Genomic DNA, 14,208 nt, shown 5'->3' with positions numbered 1-14,208 from the left:
AATTCACAAGACAGCCCTCAACACCAGGAAAGTGGCTGAGGAGGGGGCAGAGTGGTAAGCGGCAGACCAGTGACCTGAAGGAGTAAGAAGCTCGAGACCCCAGGACGGGCAGACATTGGCCTGGTGTTGAGTCAGAAGCAGGTCCAGAGGCAGGCAAGGAGGAAGCCAGGCCCTGGAAAGGTAGCAGCCCTGTGATCAGACCACCTCTGCCATCCTCCCCTCAGGTCCTCCCCTCGGCTGGCAACACACACGCCCTGTGAACTATTAAGAGGTGAAGGAAGCCCGGGATGGGGTTGGGGTGTGTGTCTGGAGAGGAGGTGACTGGGGTGAGTGTGTGTGTGTGTGTGTGTGCATGCAAACCTCTGAGTGGCTGTGCACAGGAGGGACAGGCCCAGGGAGCAGGGTCTGAGGATAAGACCCCAGAGCACAGACCCAGGGGAGGGGCAGGAGGAGCTACTGGGAGGGGGGGGTGGGAGCTAAGAACCTTTCTGATTCCTTCCCACCCCAAGGCCTTGGGATTCTAGAAATTCCATCAGTACGGACTTGGTAGAAACTCCAAGCATCATCTTCATAAGCAAGGCAGAAGGAGGCAAAGAAAGGGAAAATAAGAAAAGCCCCAAAAAAAAAAAAAAAAAAAGAAAAGCCCACACACAAGAGTACCTTTTTATATAGAATGTACAATATATTTCTCTTCATTTGCGTATTTTACCCACAACTTAACATCCTTTTTACAGGCTGAACTTACTCAGCTGATATAATCAAAATTCTTTCTTTCAACCAAATAAGAAAAATTCAAAATCGTAAACCCGTAAGAAAACAAATTAAAAACGATGATGAAAATAAGTCACTCCCCGTAAGGAACAGCGTCTGTCTGTACAATATACATGGTTTGGAACAGATTTCTTTATAGATTAGGCACATGTTTCCACAACACCTTCATTCCTGCCAGTCCCACCTCACTCCAGGCAGTCCCACCTCCTAGGAAGGGTCAGAGGGATGTCGGTCTGGATGGAAATCACTTTCGGATACTGCTGGCCCGGCTGCGGACCAGGGGAGTGGGCCTGGCTCAGCAGCGCCACCCAGTGGCTGGTAGCAGAGGCGATGGGAGGCAGGGCGCTGGGCCGAGCAGGGCACTGGCAGGAGAGCAGCAGTTGTGGGTGAAGGGAAAACCGAGGCTTATTCTATGCAAACTGAATACACAGAGATCAGAATAGCAGGGGCGGTGTACAGAGAGAAGCTCTGAGGAGTCCAGCGTTTTATTTACACTTTTATCTCCCTAGTGGGAGGATGGAGGGCAAAGCCAATGGCTGCTGCCACGAGGGGTATGACCCCTGCAGCTGCTGCCAGTCTGGGAGGTTAGGGGGGGCATGGTGAGGGTAAGCAGTGAGTACACCATCTCTGCATCAGTGAGCCCGAGCCTATGGCAGGGACCTCTCCTCCAAAGCACGGTGATCTCTGTGATCCCCTTGTCACTGGGAGACAACCACCTGGGGCTGGGCGGTATGGCGCCTGGGGCCTTCTTTGGGGATGCCAGCAGAGCAAAAGGTGAGAAAGGGGTTTCTACCAAGCCAGCAGCGCTCATCCACTCACACCCCAACACCACGGGAGACCGGGCCAGGCCCAGGCTGTGCCCACGTCAGGGTCTTCTTGGGCTTTCGGTCACCAAGCCTCGGGTCCTGTTCTGTCTCTGCCTCTTGTGAATTCTCCCTTCCATAATGGCTCCACCTGCCGCTTGGGGCTGGGCCGAGAATCCAATCTAGGGCTGCAGAAGGTTGCAGCACCTCAGCTTCCTGACCCAGAAGGCGGAAGTGCTCTAGCAATAAGGGGATTCCAGGACCCGCAGCCTTGGGCTCTGCAGAAGGGGGGCTTCCGGGGCCTTGGCATGCAGATCTGCTCAACCCCGCCTGGCTATGATGAGCCTTCCGTGGGTTTGGCCTTGTATGAGGGGCAACATGCTTGGGCCCAGATCCCCGCCCTTAAGTGGCAGCTGGCCCTACGGTTCTTCAAGTGACGAGTCCCACTGAGGCTTTGTCCGCGGCCCACTTGCCAACCCAGCCTCACACTCCAAAGCATGGCTTTGGAAAGAGGATAATCATCAGCACTTCAGGGCAAGACTACCACCACAGAAAGGAAAGTGGAAAACAGCATTCATTAGAACTGATGTAGTTATTGCTAGAGACAGGTGACAGCCGGATAACCATGGGAAGTCCCAGAGACGGACGTGATGGATTACTACGACCTTGGAGCAGAAATAGAATGGTGTAGTTTTTTCGTTTGTTTGACTTCTAAAGTAAGATCTCTGATAACACGTCGAGTCTTTGGGTACAGACGCTGAAGAGTGTTCTTCAAGACCTGCTCCTGCACACAAACCAGTGTGCCCCCTGAATGACCGATCTGCTGGCCATGCCCCCGAGGCCCTCTCAAGGGAGTCAGTGTGGTTCTCTCTAAAAACATGAGGTGGAACCTGAAACATGTGTTAAAACAACAACTAAAACAACGCGGCTGAGCTGGGAGCCGTGCACAGTGAACGTGCGTGGCGGCCTGCTGGCTGTTCCCAAGGGCACTTGTTCTCACCAAGGAGTTCTCTGGGACGGCCGAGGCTACGCAGAGACCAGCATGGCAGCAGGTCCTGTATTGAATGGTGGGGACCAGGTGGCGGCTGGGCTCTCACTGGTTTTGGTTTAGACGACCCGGTCTCAAGAAGCAAAAGCAAAAGAAGGGCTCCCAGGCCAGGCTGCTGTTGAAGGTCCTGCTGAGAAATGTGGGTCCGGGCAGACCCTGTCGTCCCCTGAAGGGCAAGTGCAGGCAGTTCCAGTTCAATGGAGACAGAGCCCTTCCCAGAGAGGCTGTGGCCTTGTCTTCAGGGGCTGTAGCCTCTGAACAACATTTCCAAAGGCTTGCAGCTGGCGCTTTCTGAATGATTTTGCATCACTCTGCTTATTCTCACATGCTATGGGACGTGCAGGTGCCTCTCTGTGACACAGGACATTCTCGGAGACGTGGCTGCTTGGCATTCTAGTGGGGGTGGAAGGGGGGAGCTCAAGGAGAGCCGGGCACCGATGCCACGGGAATCTTCCTGAATGAGTGCAGGCATCTGCTCTAAGATCCTCGTGGACAGATTAGCGAGTTCCATGCACACCACACCAAGGGCTAACACTCAACGTTCCAGAGGCGGGTGGCCTTGTTCGGGTAGTTGATGGCCAGGCTGATAGCAGCAATGTTCTGCAGAGCCTGTGGAGGGAGAGAGGCATTACCATGGTCGGGAAACTCGTCACCTTCTGGGTCATTAAGTGCTGATAGAACAAGACCGGCAGCTGAGCCCTGGAGGGGTGCAGGGGAGAGGCAGATGCAGGCCAGGTGTGGTACCCCTCACCCGGGGGGCCACAGTCTAGAGGGAAAGAAGCAGTGATCAAGACACATGGAAATTCCACAGGCAGGCAGAGTGCTCACTGCCCCAAGAGGGGAGCAGGGGCTGCGCTGGGGCTCAGAGGACACCTCGGGGGTGGGGGAGCTGGGAAAGCTCCAAGGAGGGGGACAGCAACACAGAAGTGTGGACAGGGAGAGACAGCCAGCGGCGGGGCCCCAGAGGCAGTGCTGGGAGGGCAGCCGCTCCGGAGCTAGGCCAGGGTTCCTCTCCAAGCCAAGGCAGCAGGAAGAGGAGGGCGCGGATGGGGAAGAAGGGGTGGAGGTCGGGAGAAGGAGCAGAGCACTGGTCCAGCAGGGTGAACTGGCTGGAGGGAAGCGAGGAGAGAACGAGGATTAGAGAAGAACACCAGGAGAGGCAGGGGGAGGAGCGCAAGGATGTTAAGCTTTCGGAGCCACGACCGTCCGATGTCAGGACTGCACCGTGTGCTGTGACTCCGCGGGCCGCAGTGGCAGCGCCGGCAGGCAGCTGACAATTCACACAGACCCCTCTGTAGTGGACTGGGGGTGCCCACTTTTCTAAGCCGCACACTGACCCTTTCGTGAAGGAGGACGAACCTACAGTTTGAGAAAACCTGCTAGGAAGAGAGTGCAGGGCGCTGGCCGGGACTCCCAGCTGGATGGAGACCTCCTCGAGTGAGACCCCGGGCACACCTCTCCCCTCCTGGAGCCTCAGCGTCCCCATCTGTCCACTGTGGACGCAGACCGCACGCTCTACCATATCCAAGGACTCTGAGCCTGAGGGTCTCACCATGGAGTCTGGGGCCTGGGAGCTCCCGAGACCCTTCCAGAGGCTCTGCACGGTGAAAACCCTTCTCGCAATGATACCACGACACTATTCTGCTTTTCTCCCTTTCACACTCTCGCGAGCGTACGGCGGCGCGCTCCGCAGGTTCCTGTGTGGCAGCATAACCACCGGAAGCAGCAGCAGCTCCGCGAAGCCCGCTGTCTCCCATGAAGGCAGACACTGAAGGGAGCTGCAGACGGAACCCAGCGCTGCCCTTCTCCAAACGGTTTTGTCTTGAAAAATACAGTCGGTTTTCACAACTGTGATGCTAAATATAATGAGATGATTATTTTTAAAAATAAATCGACAAATAAGTGTTTAATATTTCAACTTCTAACTTAAATGTCTAAATTTAAAATATACTTTCTAACAGTATATATCAATCTCTATAATGCACGTAAACACAAGCTTTTGGGGATCCTCAGTAATTCAAAAGTGGAAAGGGGCCCTGAGGCCCAGCAGCTGTCAGAGGAGTTCTCCTACTAGGGAAGAAAGTTATATCCAAAAATATCTGAAATCTAACTCTATGGAAACTTTAGGGATTAGCCAAACTATAAATTTAAGGCACTGGTTGTTTTGGTTTCAAAGACACAAATTCTTGCTGGTGTCTCCTGACCCTACGGTTTACCGTGAACGACACTGATAAATGGGGCTCGGCTGCTGTCTGTGACACCAGCAGGAAGTGGCTGACTGGGAACAGAGCTCCGTGTAAACCTGGGGTGGAGCCTGCACCGGGGCGCGGTGGGGGGAGGGGGGGCGGCGGGCGGGGAGGAGGCAGTACCTGCGCGGCGCAGCGGAGAAGGTGGTCATCAGTGGTTAAGGCCAGCAGGTAGTCCTGCAGCAGGCCGAGCTCCTGCGGAGACAGCAGAGCGCAGCAGTCAGAGGCCACCTCCCGGGGATGACGCCCACCCACAACCCAGGACCACAGGAGCCTCGGTGGGACATGGCTGCTCGCTCTGCTGGGCACCTCACCGCCCACCTTCCTTGGGCGCCTCAGAAGGAGTGGGATGGGGGAAGCCACGTGTCCAGACTCATCTGCAGCCTCCTCACTATAAACCCAGGGGATAGGCTAGAGAGCTCTGAAAGCCCCTTTCAGCTCTCCTGGTCAATGAGTCTATTGTGCTGAGGTGGGGAAGAAAGGAGGAAGAAACAGCCCGTTGGTTTGTTTTCCCAAACTCATTGCTGTCAAGGGCTGTTTCCCTCTTTGGCATCAGGCCTGAGCAAACAATCTCAGGGTGGACCCGGCTCCCTGGGGTGGGGGAGGGGGGAACCCCGGGCACCCATCTCCCTGCAGTCCCATCTCCCTGTGCAGTTCTGCCAGGACCCCAGTGACATCCCGGGGCTCCCAGAGCGGGGCAGAAGCACAGACCCTCACCTGGGCGCGGTTCTCGGTGACAAAGAAGAGCTCGGTGAGTGCGCGATGCAGGGGCAGGAGGATGCCGGCCTGGGTCACGTCCTCAAACAGGCTGTACTCCATCTGGGTGAAGAGCTGCCACAGGGGCTTCAACAGCGTGAGGTCACAGAGGTCGCTGTGGGAGGAGGGGCGCAGTTTCCTGGGGTCATGCCCGCCGACATCAGACAGACAGAACTGCAGCTCCAAGGCTCCTTGCCACCCTGACATCTAGTAAAGTCAGGCCAAGCCAGTCCCAATCACCCGCCCCCACCCCCTGCTGCTGCTAAGTCAATTCAGTCGTGTCCGACTCTTAGCGACCCCATGGACTGCAGCCCACCAGGCTCCTCCGTCCATGGGATTTTCCAGGCAAGAGTACTGGAGTGGGTTGCTATTGCCTTCTCCCCCCACCCCCTAAGCAGCCACAAATAGTTGCCAATGGCAAATAAGAAAAGGGGCAGAATCTCAACTTCAAACCAGAACTCCAGGGACAAGGAGACCCTCCAGCACATTCACACAAATCAACTTTATGGATCTTTAAATATGGTTGTTAAGAACTTCAATGACAGCAAAAAAAAAAAAAACCCTCCAGATAAATGTTAAGTAGAAAAGACTAAGGTACGCAACATAAAATTGCAAAAAAATTTTAAAATGCACGTGTAGTGTTGTGTGACCATATTAAAAAAATCATAAACAAACACACCAAAAATCTTATCAGTGGCTGTCCCTGTCAGTTTTCTAGATTTTCTATAATGTTCAGTTTTAAATAATCAGAAAGGAAAAAAATATCTGATTTAAAAGATAATGGCAACCATTGTTATGATCTTAAGCTCATAAAACAAGAAATATGCTTATAAAGTTGCTCAGGACAGAAATCTTTCTATGTAAAGCAGAGTCCTCCTCACTAGACAGATGCCTCTTGAGACTGCACTGATGTTTTTTACTCAGAGGAAGACTGTACTTTAACTCCAGTTCAAAGTCCTTCCGAGGACACACATTATGATTTCTTGGACATGATTTTATACATTTATAATCTACAATGTTGCCTTTTCTTTTTAATATATGATTTTTAAAAGACTCCTGATTATACATTTAAGTGTGATCCTGGAGCAAATCACTCTCCCAGAGGAATACGACTTCATAAAGTAAACCAATGGGAAAAAGTGGTTTGATTTAAAGAGATGGCTTCACAGTTGAGTTTTCAGGACAGCACTGGAGCGGGAAGGAAAAGGTGCCTGCAAACTCATGCCTGCGGCAGAACTCAGGCTGTCATTCTATGGCCACCCGGCCCCTGGCGGCTGCCTTTCCCCTCTGCCCGCTCCAATCTCGGCCCCTGGGATCAAAGGGCTGAGGGAGTGTCCTTACGGGAAGGAGGGTTGGCGATGGCCAGCACACTGCAGAAATGTACCCACAATGCAGCCAGGAAGGGCCCTCCTGTCTGATGACAGGAGAGATGGGACACATGCTTCATACACATCACACTGTACTCAAAAATCAACTCAAAAATGGATTAAAGCCTTGGAGGTAAGACCTGAAACTGTAAAACTCCTAGAAGACATACGCTGTAAGCTCCTTGACATTGGTTTTGGCAATGATTTTTTTTTTTTTTGGATTTGACATCAAAAGCAAAAATAAACAAGTGGGACTACATCAAACTAAAAGGGCTTCTTCACAGCAAGGAAAACAATCAACAGAGTGAAAAGGCATCCTATGGGCCAGGAGAAAGTATTTGCAAGTCATGTATCTGACAAGCAGTTAATATCCAAAATACACAAGGAACTCATTCAACTCAATAGCAAAAAAGAAAAAAGAAAAAAATAGGCAAAGGACCTAAAGAGACGTCTTTCCGAAGAAAGCATACAGATGGCCAGCAGGGACATGACAAGGTGCTCGATATCACTAACCGTCGGGGAAATGCAAATCAAAACCACAGTGCGGCATCATCTCACCTGTGTTAGGACGGCTTCCACCCAAAAGATAAGAGACAACAAAAGCCAGCGAGGAGGAGGAGCAAAAGGAGAACGCTTGTACACTGGTGGTGGGAATGTAAATTGGTACAATTTGAAAAACAGTATGGAGGTCCCTCAAGAAACTCAAGGACTACCAGATGATCCAGCCATACCACCTCTGAGTATATCCAAAATAAATGAAATCACGGTCTCAGAGATTATCAGTACGCCAATGTTCATTGCAGCATTATTCCTAATAGCCACATGTCTGGAAATAATGTCTCCTGACGGATGAATGGATAAAGAAAATGTGGTGTGTACATACACAATGAAATATAATTGAGCTATGAGAAAGAAGGAAATCCTGTTATCTCCAACAACATAGATGAACCTGGAGGGCATTATGTCAAATGAAATAAGCTAGATAAAGGAAAACAAATATCGCATGGTATCGCTTTTATGTGGAATCCAAAACCAGTCAAACCTGTAGAAACAGAGAGTTAGAGTGGTGGTTGCCAGGGGCTGGGACATGTGGGAAACGGGGAAAGGCTGGTAGAAGGGTAGACACTTTTAGTTGTAAGACGAATGAAGTCTGAGGATCTATTATACAACCTGGTGACTGTAGCTGAGAATAGTATAACACCATAACACAGGAGAGAAATTTGCTGAGAAGCACACTGCAGACAGAGGGTAAAATTTAAGTGTTCTCACATACCACAAAGAAGGTACACATGTAAGGTGACGGATGTTAGTTAACTTGACTGTGGGAATCCTTTCACAACGTATTGATATAAAGAATATCAAGTCATCATATTCTACACTTTTAAAACACTACAATTTCAATTGTCAATTACACTTCAGTAAAGCTGGGGAGTGGGAGGAAAAACTAAACTAAGTCGAAAATTTACATGGACACGCAGGGTCAAGTAGCATCTTCAAGCCAATCTTGAAGAACCAGGTTGAAGGCTTTATACTGCCAGACATGTAAATTTTCTGTAAAACTATAATATATAAGACAGTGTGATACTGGCACAAAGATAACCAAAAAGACCACTGGAACACAAGCAATCAGGGATGGATCCGTGTGTACAAGGACACTTTTCGGTGACAAAGGCACTGGAGAGTGTGAGGGGAAAGATGGGCTTTAGAGTCAAATGGAGATCCATACAAGAAAAAAAAGAGAAAAAAAAGTGTGTAGGAGAAGCTTAATTCTATCCTTCAGTGCATATCCTTTAGTGCATATTCTATGCACTAAAATTCATTCCATGTGGATTGTTGATCTCAATATAGAAGAAAAAATAATTAAGCTTCACCTTCATGACCCCAAGGTCAAGTGAGGCAAAAATTTCCTAAACAGGACAATGAAAGCTCTGTCATAAAGGAAACACATGAACTGGAAGACACTAAAAGCAGAAACTTCTTTTCATCAAAGACACCACTAACAGGGTGAATGGCAAGCCCCGAAGTGGGGGAGATATTTGCAATACAGATACCCAGCTAAGGAATCGAATCCGGAAGGCAGCTTACCTGTGGGTACAGCATCGCACGATCCTCAGGAGCAGGTGGATGGCTTTCAACCGTTGATGACCAGTCTGGCGACAGGCCACACCCACCAGCCATTCCCAAATTTTGGCCAACGGGAGGTGTGGCACAACTCTTTCTTCTGACAGCATCTGCTTCAAGATCTCGAATCCTGGCAACCCCCACAAAACAGATATTTTAAAAAAGACATAAACTGCTCAAGTTTTAATAAATAGGATGAAACCACTATGATCATTTCAATTTTGCCTAAAATTATGCCTTATGGAAAAGCAACATGGGAACATTTTCAGTTCTTCCTTTTTTGCAAAATATCCTGGTGAATTCTAAGAGAACCAGCATCTTTGCCTGGTCCTGACAGGTAGCTCCTCTTTCTGGCCGTAGAGAAGTTACAACCTCCCAATTCTAGTACATTCACAAGTGACACGTGTGGGGCTTGTCAGAAAAATTCTTTGAAGTCTCGCAGAAAGGTATCCGCTTTGATTTTAGCGAAGACCAGTGACTGGACAGCACCGACACCCACAGGGTGCCCCGGGTAGGGACAGCATGCGAATGGAGGGCCAGCGCACGCACCTGTCTGGAATCGCCCCAGGTGTCCGGCCGTCACGGTGAATCTGTAGCCCCACTCAGTGTTGCTCATGTCAGAGGTGAAGCGGTAATACAGAGTGTCTCCTGGGCACACAAGAAGCACAGACAGGTCAGGACACTGCAGACAGGGGAAGGCCCGTGAGGACTTCCCACTAAACAGATAAAGCCCAGTTCCAAATCCTTCAACAATCTCCCTTCTCAGTACTTAGCATTAAGAGTCTGTATTATTTGGTATTTCTTTACTACCTGGAAGCTCAAAATCTTTCCACTTCTGTTGAGACCCACTGAAATTGTGTCGGTCCTGCTGGAAGTCACTGCTGCTGGACATGGCTAGCTCGTCACAGCCTTCCTCTGTGTTGCACTGAGGGTCGAATTTGATTGAGAGGTAGATGGCACCAGGAATGTGAACTTTGTCCTAGGAGGGGACACAAGGACACGCCGTCGTCATTGGTCCCTGGACAGTTCCTGAGGGCTTCCTCACGCCATGTTCTGCAGTCAGAACTCTGCCTGAAGAAGCCAGGGCCTCTGCCTCCAGGAGCTCTGGGCCCGGCTGGGCAGGGAGGATGCACATGGGCTGCCAACACGGCAGGAAAAACACTGTGCAGCCTGGGGCACAGCTCGAAGGAGGGAAGGCAAGGGCAGAAAAACGTCCCAGGGAAGGGATGCCCCGGTTGCTGTGTAGACTGAGGATGGGAGAGGACTGTCAGGGAGGAAGGAATGGAGCCAGCGGCGAGACACGAGCATGTGGGGATGCGTTTCAGGCAAAGGAGACAGCACCGGAAAGCCCGAAGTGTCCAGGGGACAGCAGTGAGCTTGGGGCGTCTGAGGTAATGGGTGAGCTTCGCATGCGCACGTGCTAAGGAGATGCGGAGGGGGTGGCGTGACCCTGCAGAGGCTGGGAGGGACAGATGGAAAAGGAAGACCGTGTGTGCTGAAATGAAGCACCGAGACTTGTCTGGACAGCAGGGGGCGCCCCAGGAAGGCAGTAAGCAGGAGAAAGCCTGGTTTAGGTTTGTGCTGTACCAGGATCACTGCACGGAGAAGGCAATGGCACCCCACTCCAGTACTCTTGCCTGGAAAATCCCATAGACGGAGGAGCCTGGAAGGCTGCAGTCCATGGGGTCGCTAAGAGTCGGGCACGACTGAGCGACTTCACTTTCACTTTTCACTTTCATGCTTTGGAGAAGGAAATGGCAACCCACTCCAATGTTCTTGCCTGGAGAATCCCAGGGATGGGGGAGCCTGGTGGGCTGCTGTCTCTGGGGTCGCACAGAGTCAGACACGACTGAAGTGACTTAGCAATTATCAAGGATCACTGCCAGCTAGGGTGTGGCAAGGCCAGGGCTGGGGCAGGCCAGCACTTGGGGAGGAGACAGGAACAGCCAGAGGGACCCAGAGAAGGGGAGGGGTCAGGGCGGTGGAAAAGGTAAGGCGATCCCTCTGAGGTAGAACGCAGTGGCTCACTAGGTGTGTTTACAGGGCAGGACAGTGCAGGGGTGGAGAGTGGGGACAGAGTCCAGGAACTGGGGGAGAAGAGGCTAAGAAGGTAGAGAGTGAGGAGGTTTACATTCTGTAAAACAAACTCTCAGCTGTCAACAAGCACATTCTAGATGAGTCTCTCTGTCACCCAACTACTCAGAACGACAGCTCCCATATTTTGAAAGGAGCTGATGAGACACAAGCAGCACCAAGCCTATGAGGACCACTAAGGCCACCCCCCCTTCTGCCTCATTCAAAGCCCTACCTCTCCCTCTCCAGGTACAGAGTTAAGGATAAAACAGATGAGGTCTTTCAGTTCTGGGTAATTAAACAAAGGGGAGGGAGTCCCCCAGGTGTGGCTGGGTCATCAGAAGGATAGAGTGAGGATGGAATCCAGACCCACACTCAAAGTCTCTGCCAGAGACATGGAGGTCTCAGTCCAAGGAGCTCACTGCAGGACAAGTCATCTCTCCTCCAGCGTGGGGGGCCCCCTGGTTTTCACAACAAGGTCAGGAGAAGAGAGGACTAGTTTGTACAGAATCCTGGGATTGGCTTTAGGGAGGCAGATGGCTGCTGAGACTAAGGGAGCCCTTTCTAGGCCACGTCTGTCGGGTTAGGGGAAAGAACCACAGTGGGAGGTGATGAGATTCGTGCCACTCGGCAACCCTTGTGGGTCCTGCCAGTCTCATGCCCTGACACTGGGCGAGGCTGGCTGACCCTGGCTCATACCTCGAAGTTGGTGTTGTTGTTATATGGGTGTTTCGACTCCCGCACTTGCACCTCCATTCCTGGTTCCTCCATGAACTGGCAGGCAGCCAGGGCCATGGTTCCCAGCATGCTCTCCCGGCAGCCTTGAAGCACCTTCTGCAGGATCTGATGGGAAACAGGCAGAGAACATGGCAAGATGATGGAGTTCAGCTGGAGACCGTGCCTAGGGCTCCTGAGCTCTGCCCTGTGGGTCCCCCCAATTCTAGACAGCAGGAGGTAGAAGAGATGCTTCCAGCCCTGTGAAAGTCTGCTAAGCCAGCACCACTTTGAAAGGCTCAGCTGAAGATTTGATTTTACAAACAAAAGATAGTCACCACCTGAAAACTTGAAATATAAATTAGAGCACTGGACTGAAGAGAATGCATAGACTCTGTAAGATCCCATGTCTGTCGCCCAGAGGCTGGGAGCCTGGGCAAGCCTCCTGGGTTTGATTTCTTCACCAATAAAATTCTCCCTGGGTCATGATGTAACACAGGTGTAAGTGCTGGCAGAGTGTCTGACCTGGAGCAGATGCACTAGAAATGATGGTTTAAAACAGAGACGTAAACCCTCCTGGAAGGTTTCCTGTTTATGGGAAAAGGCTGTCACAGTCGTAACTAACCCTGTCCCCTGGACTTCATGCTGTGTGAGACCCCAGGGGCATGAGAAGCGACAGGCCAGCAAGGAGAGCTGGACTTCGAAGTCTGAAACAAAAAAGGAAGACTGCAAGGGTGGGATTCGTGAGATCGTTATTTCAAATACTCTCTGAGCATCCAGTCTGCCTGGGCCATGAGCTTGGCTCCAGGCCAAGACTTGGGAGACTTCAACTGTGACCCAAGTCGGCTTTTGTCGGGGTCACACCTATCAAGGGGCTGAACAGCCACACAGATAGCCTCACTCCAGGAAGGCACTCCCTAGAGGAAGGCTGTTCAAACGCCCACAGGGGGCTTGGGGTGGGGGGCAGAGAGGAGGAGGGAGCGGGGTTAGTGCCCAGCCCAGCTGCCTGGTTACCTTCTCCCATTGGTGCCTGTCCTCCAGCTGCATGAACATGTCCAGAATGTAGGTCATGTGGGCTGGGCCGCTCAGTTCCAGGATGTCCTCGCTCACCGGCACATGCCCAGGCCACTCGGCAAGCAAGGACGCCAGCACATGGCGGGCATACAGGACGGCCGTGGCCTCGTTCACGCGGAAGAGGTAGTCCCGGACGGCCCTCTTGCTCTTGCAGTTGAGCTCCTTGTGCAGCAGGGCGGCGCTCTTGCTGCGCCGCTGCTTGGCGTAGCTCTGCTGCAGCTCGCTTTCAGTGCTGGAGATCAGCTTCTGGGTCACAGGGTTCGACTCGACGGTGGCCTGCTCGCAGCGGACAGGCCTGGACTGCAAGCCCAGAGACCAAGTCACCGAGGCCTGGTCATCTCACCACTGGGGTGTGGGGCGGGGGCAAGTAGACACCCTCCTTCCCAGGGGTAGGGGTCGGTGGGGGGGCCCACGTACCAGGCAGGGCAGGATGATCATGTCTGTATCTACGGCCTTGGCACTCTGCTCGTCCAGTCTCAGACTCCGGCTGGGCTGCCACCGCTGAGCCAGGGTCCGGATCCTTTCGTCCGTGGTGAGCTCGTCCCCGTCAAACCTGAAGAGAAGGAAGGAGCACAAAGCTGGACATCTGTGTTCCAGAGAGGTGAGAGTTTAACCTTCAGTGAAACTTGCAGAAATGCTGATCAGAGTTATTTTCCTGGTACTAAGGAATTAGGTAGTACGGTCTACACTTCCAACACCAGACTCACAGCGCTAACCTACCCGAACAGGCATGCCCAGATGCCTGCAATGGAGATGGAAACCGTCCTTTAGGATCCATTCTCCCTTTCATTTAGAAACAAAGTTCCCTGAAGTTTTAGCAAGATACACAATCACCTGGGTGGAGACATGGGTCCCAGTCCTCCCAGCAACTGGATACAGCAATGTAACTGGGGTCATGTCAATGGGAGGCCAGGGAGGTGATGTGTGCCACGTTTGGGGCCTGCCCTCAAGCAGCTGGGTTAAGGAGGCGCTCCATTCCCCGCCTTCCCCCTTTCCTCTGGGCTGGAACTAAGAGCGGGTGTGGGAGAGCCTGCCCTGATGCCACAGAGGAGGACGGCAGCCATGGGGACATAGGCTCACTTGGGAAGCCAACGACCCACCCACCCTGGGCTGCTGTCTACCTCTGGACTGTGGTGGGGCAGGACAACAAATTTCTGAGCCCTAACTGAGGTAATCCTGCTTCATTTCACAAAGGATTTGAGGTTGTAGATAAGAAATACATATGGGAAAGCAGA

The 14,208-nt window shown here is 51.9% G+C and overlaps 1 protein-coding gene across 3 annotated transcripts in view; it reads right to left on the bottom strand.

Moving 5' to 3' along the window:
• Positions 1-657: 657 nt before the first annotated feature.
• Positions 658-14,208, bottom strand: part of ZZEF1 (zinc finger ZZ-type and EF-hand domain containing 1) — a 94,979-nt gene continuing 81,428 nt past the window's right edge. For all 3 annotated transcript variants that reach the window (XM_025280819.3, XM_025280820.3, XM_025280822.3), the window contains 9 exons: positions 13,391-13,526; positions 12,914-13,273; positions 11,885-12,028; positions 9,923-10,091; positions 9,662-9,760; positions 9,077-9,242; positions 5,586-5,739; positions 4,992-5,063; positions 658-3,231 (listed from right to left, as the gene is read on the bottom strand). In XM_025280819.3, coding sequence (XP_025136604.3) covers positions 3,151-3,231; positions 4,992-5,063; positions 5,586-5,739; positions 9,077-9,242; positions 9,662-9,760; positions 9,923-10,091; positions 11,885-12,028; positions 12,914-13,273; positions 13,391-13,526 — 1,381 coding nt within the window. In that variant the 3' untranslated portion in view covers positions 658-3,150. The remainder of the gene's footprint in view (positions 3,232-4,991; positions 5,064-5,585; positions 5,740-9,076; positions 9,243-9,661; positions 9,761-9,922; positions 10,092-11,884; positions 12,029-12,913; positions 13,274-13,390; positions 13,527-14,208) is intronic.

The sequence above is a fragment of the Bubalus bubalis genome, chromosome 3 (genome assembly GCF_019923935.1).
Source record: "Bubalus bubalis isolate 160015118507 breed Murrah chromosome 3, NDDB_SH_1, whole genome shotgun sequence".
Classification (NCBI taxonomy): Eukaryota; Metazoa; Chordata; class Mammalia; order Artiodactyla; family Bovidae; genus Bubalus; species Bubalus bubalis.
Note: the sequence above shows the minus strand (reverse complement) of the source record. Positions and strands in the feature narration are given on the sequence as shown.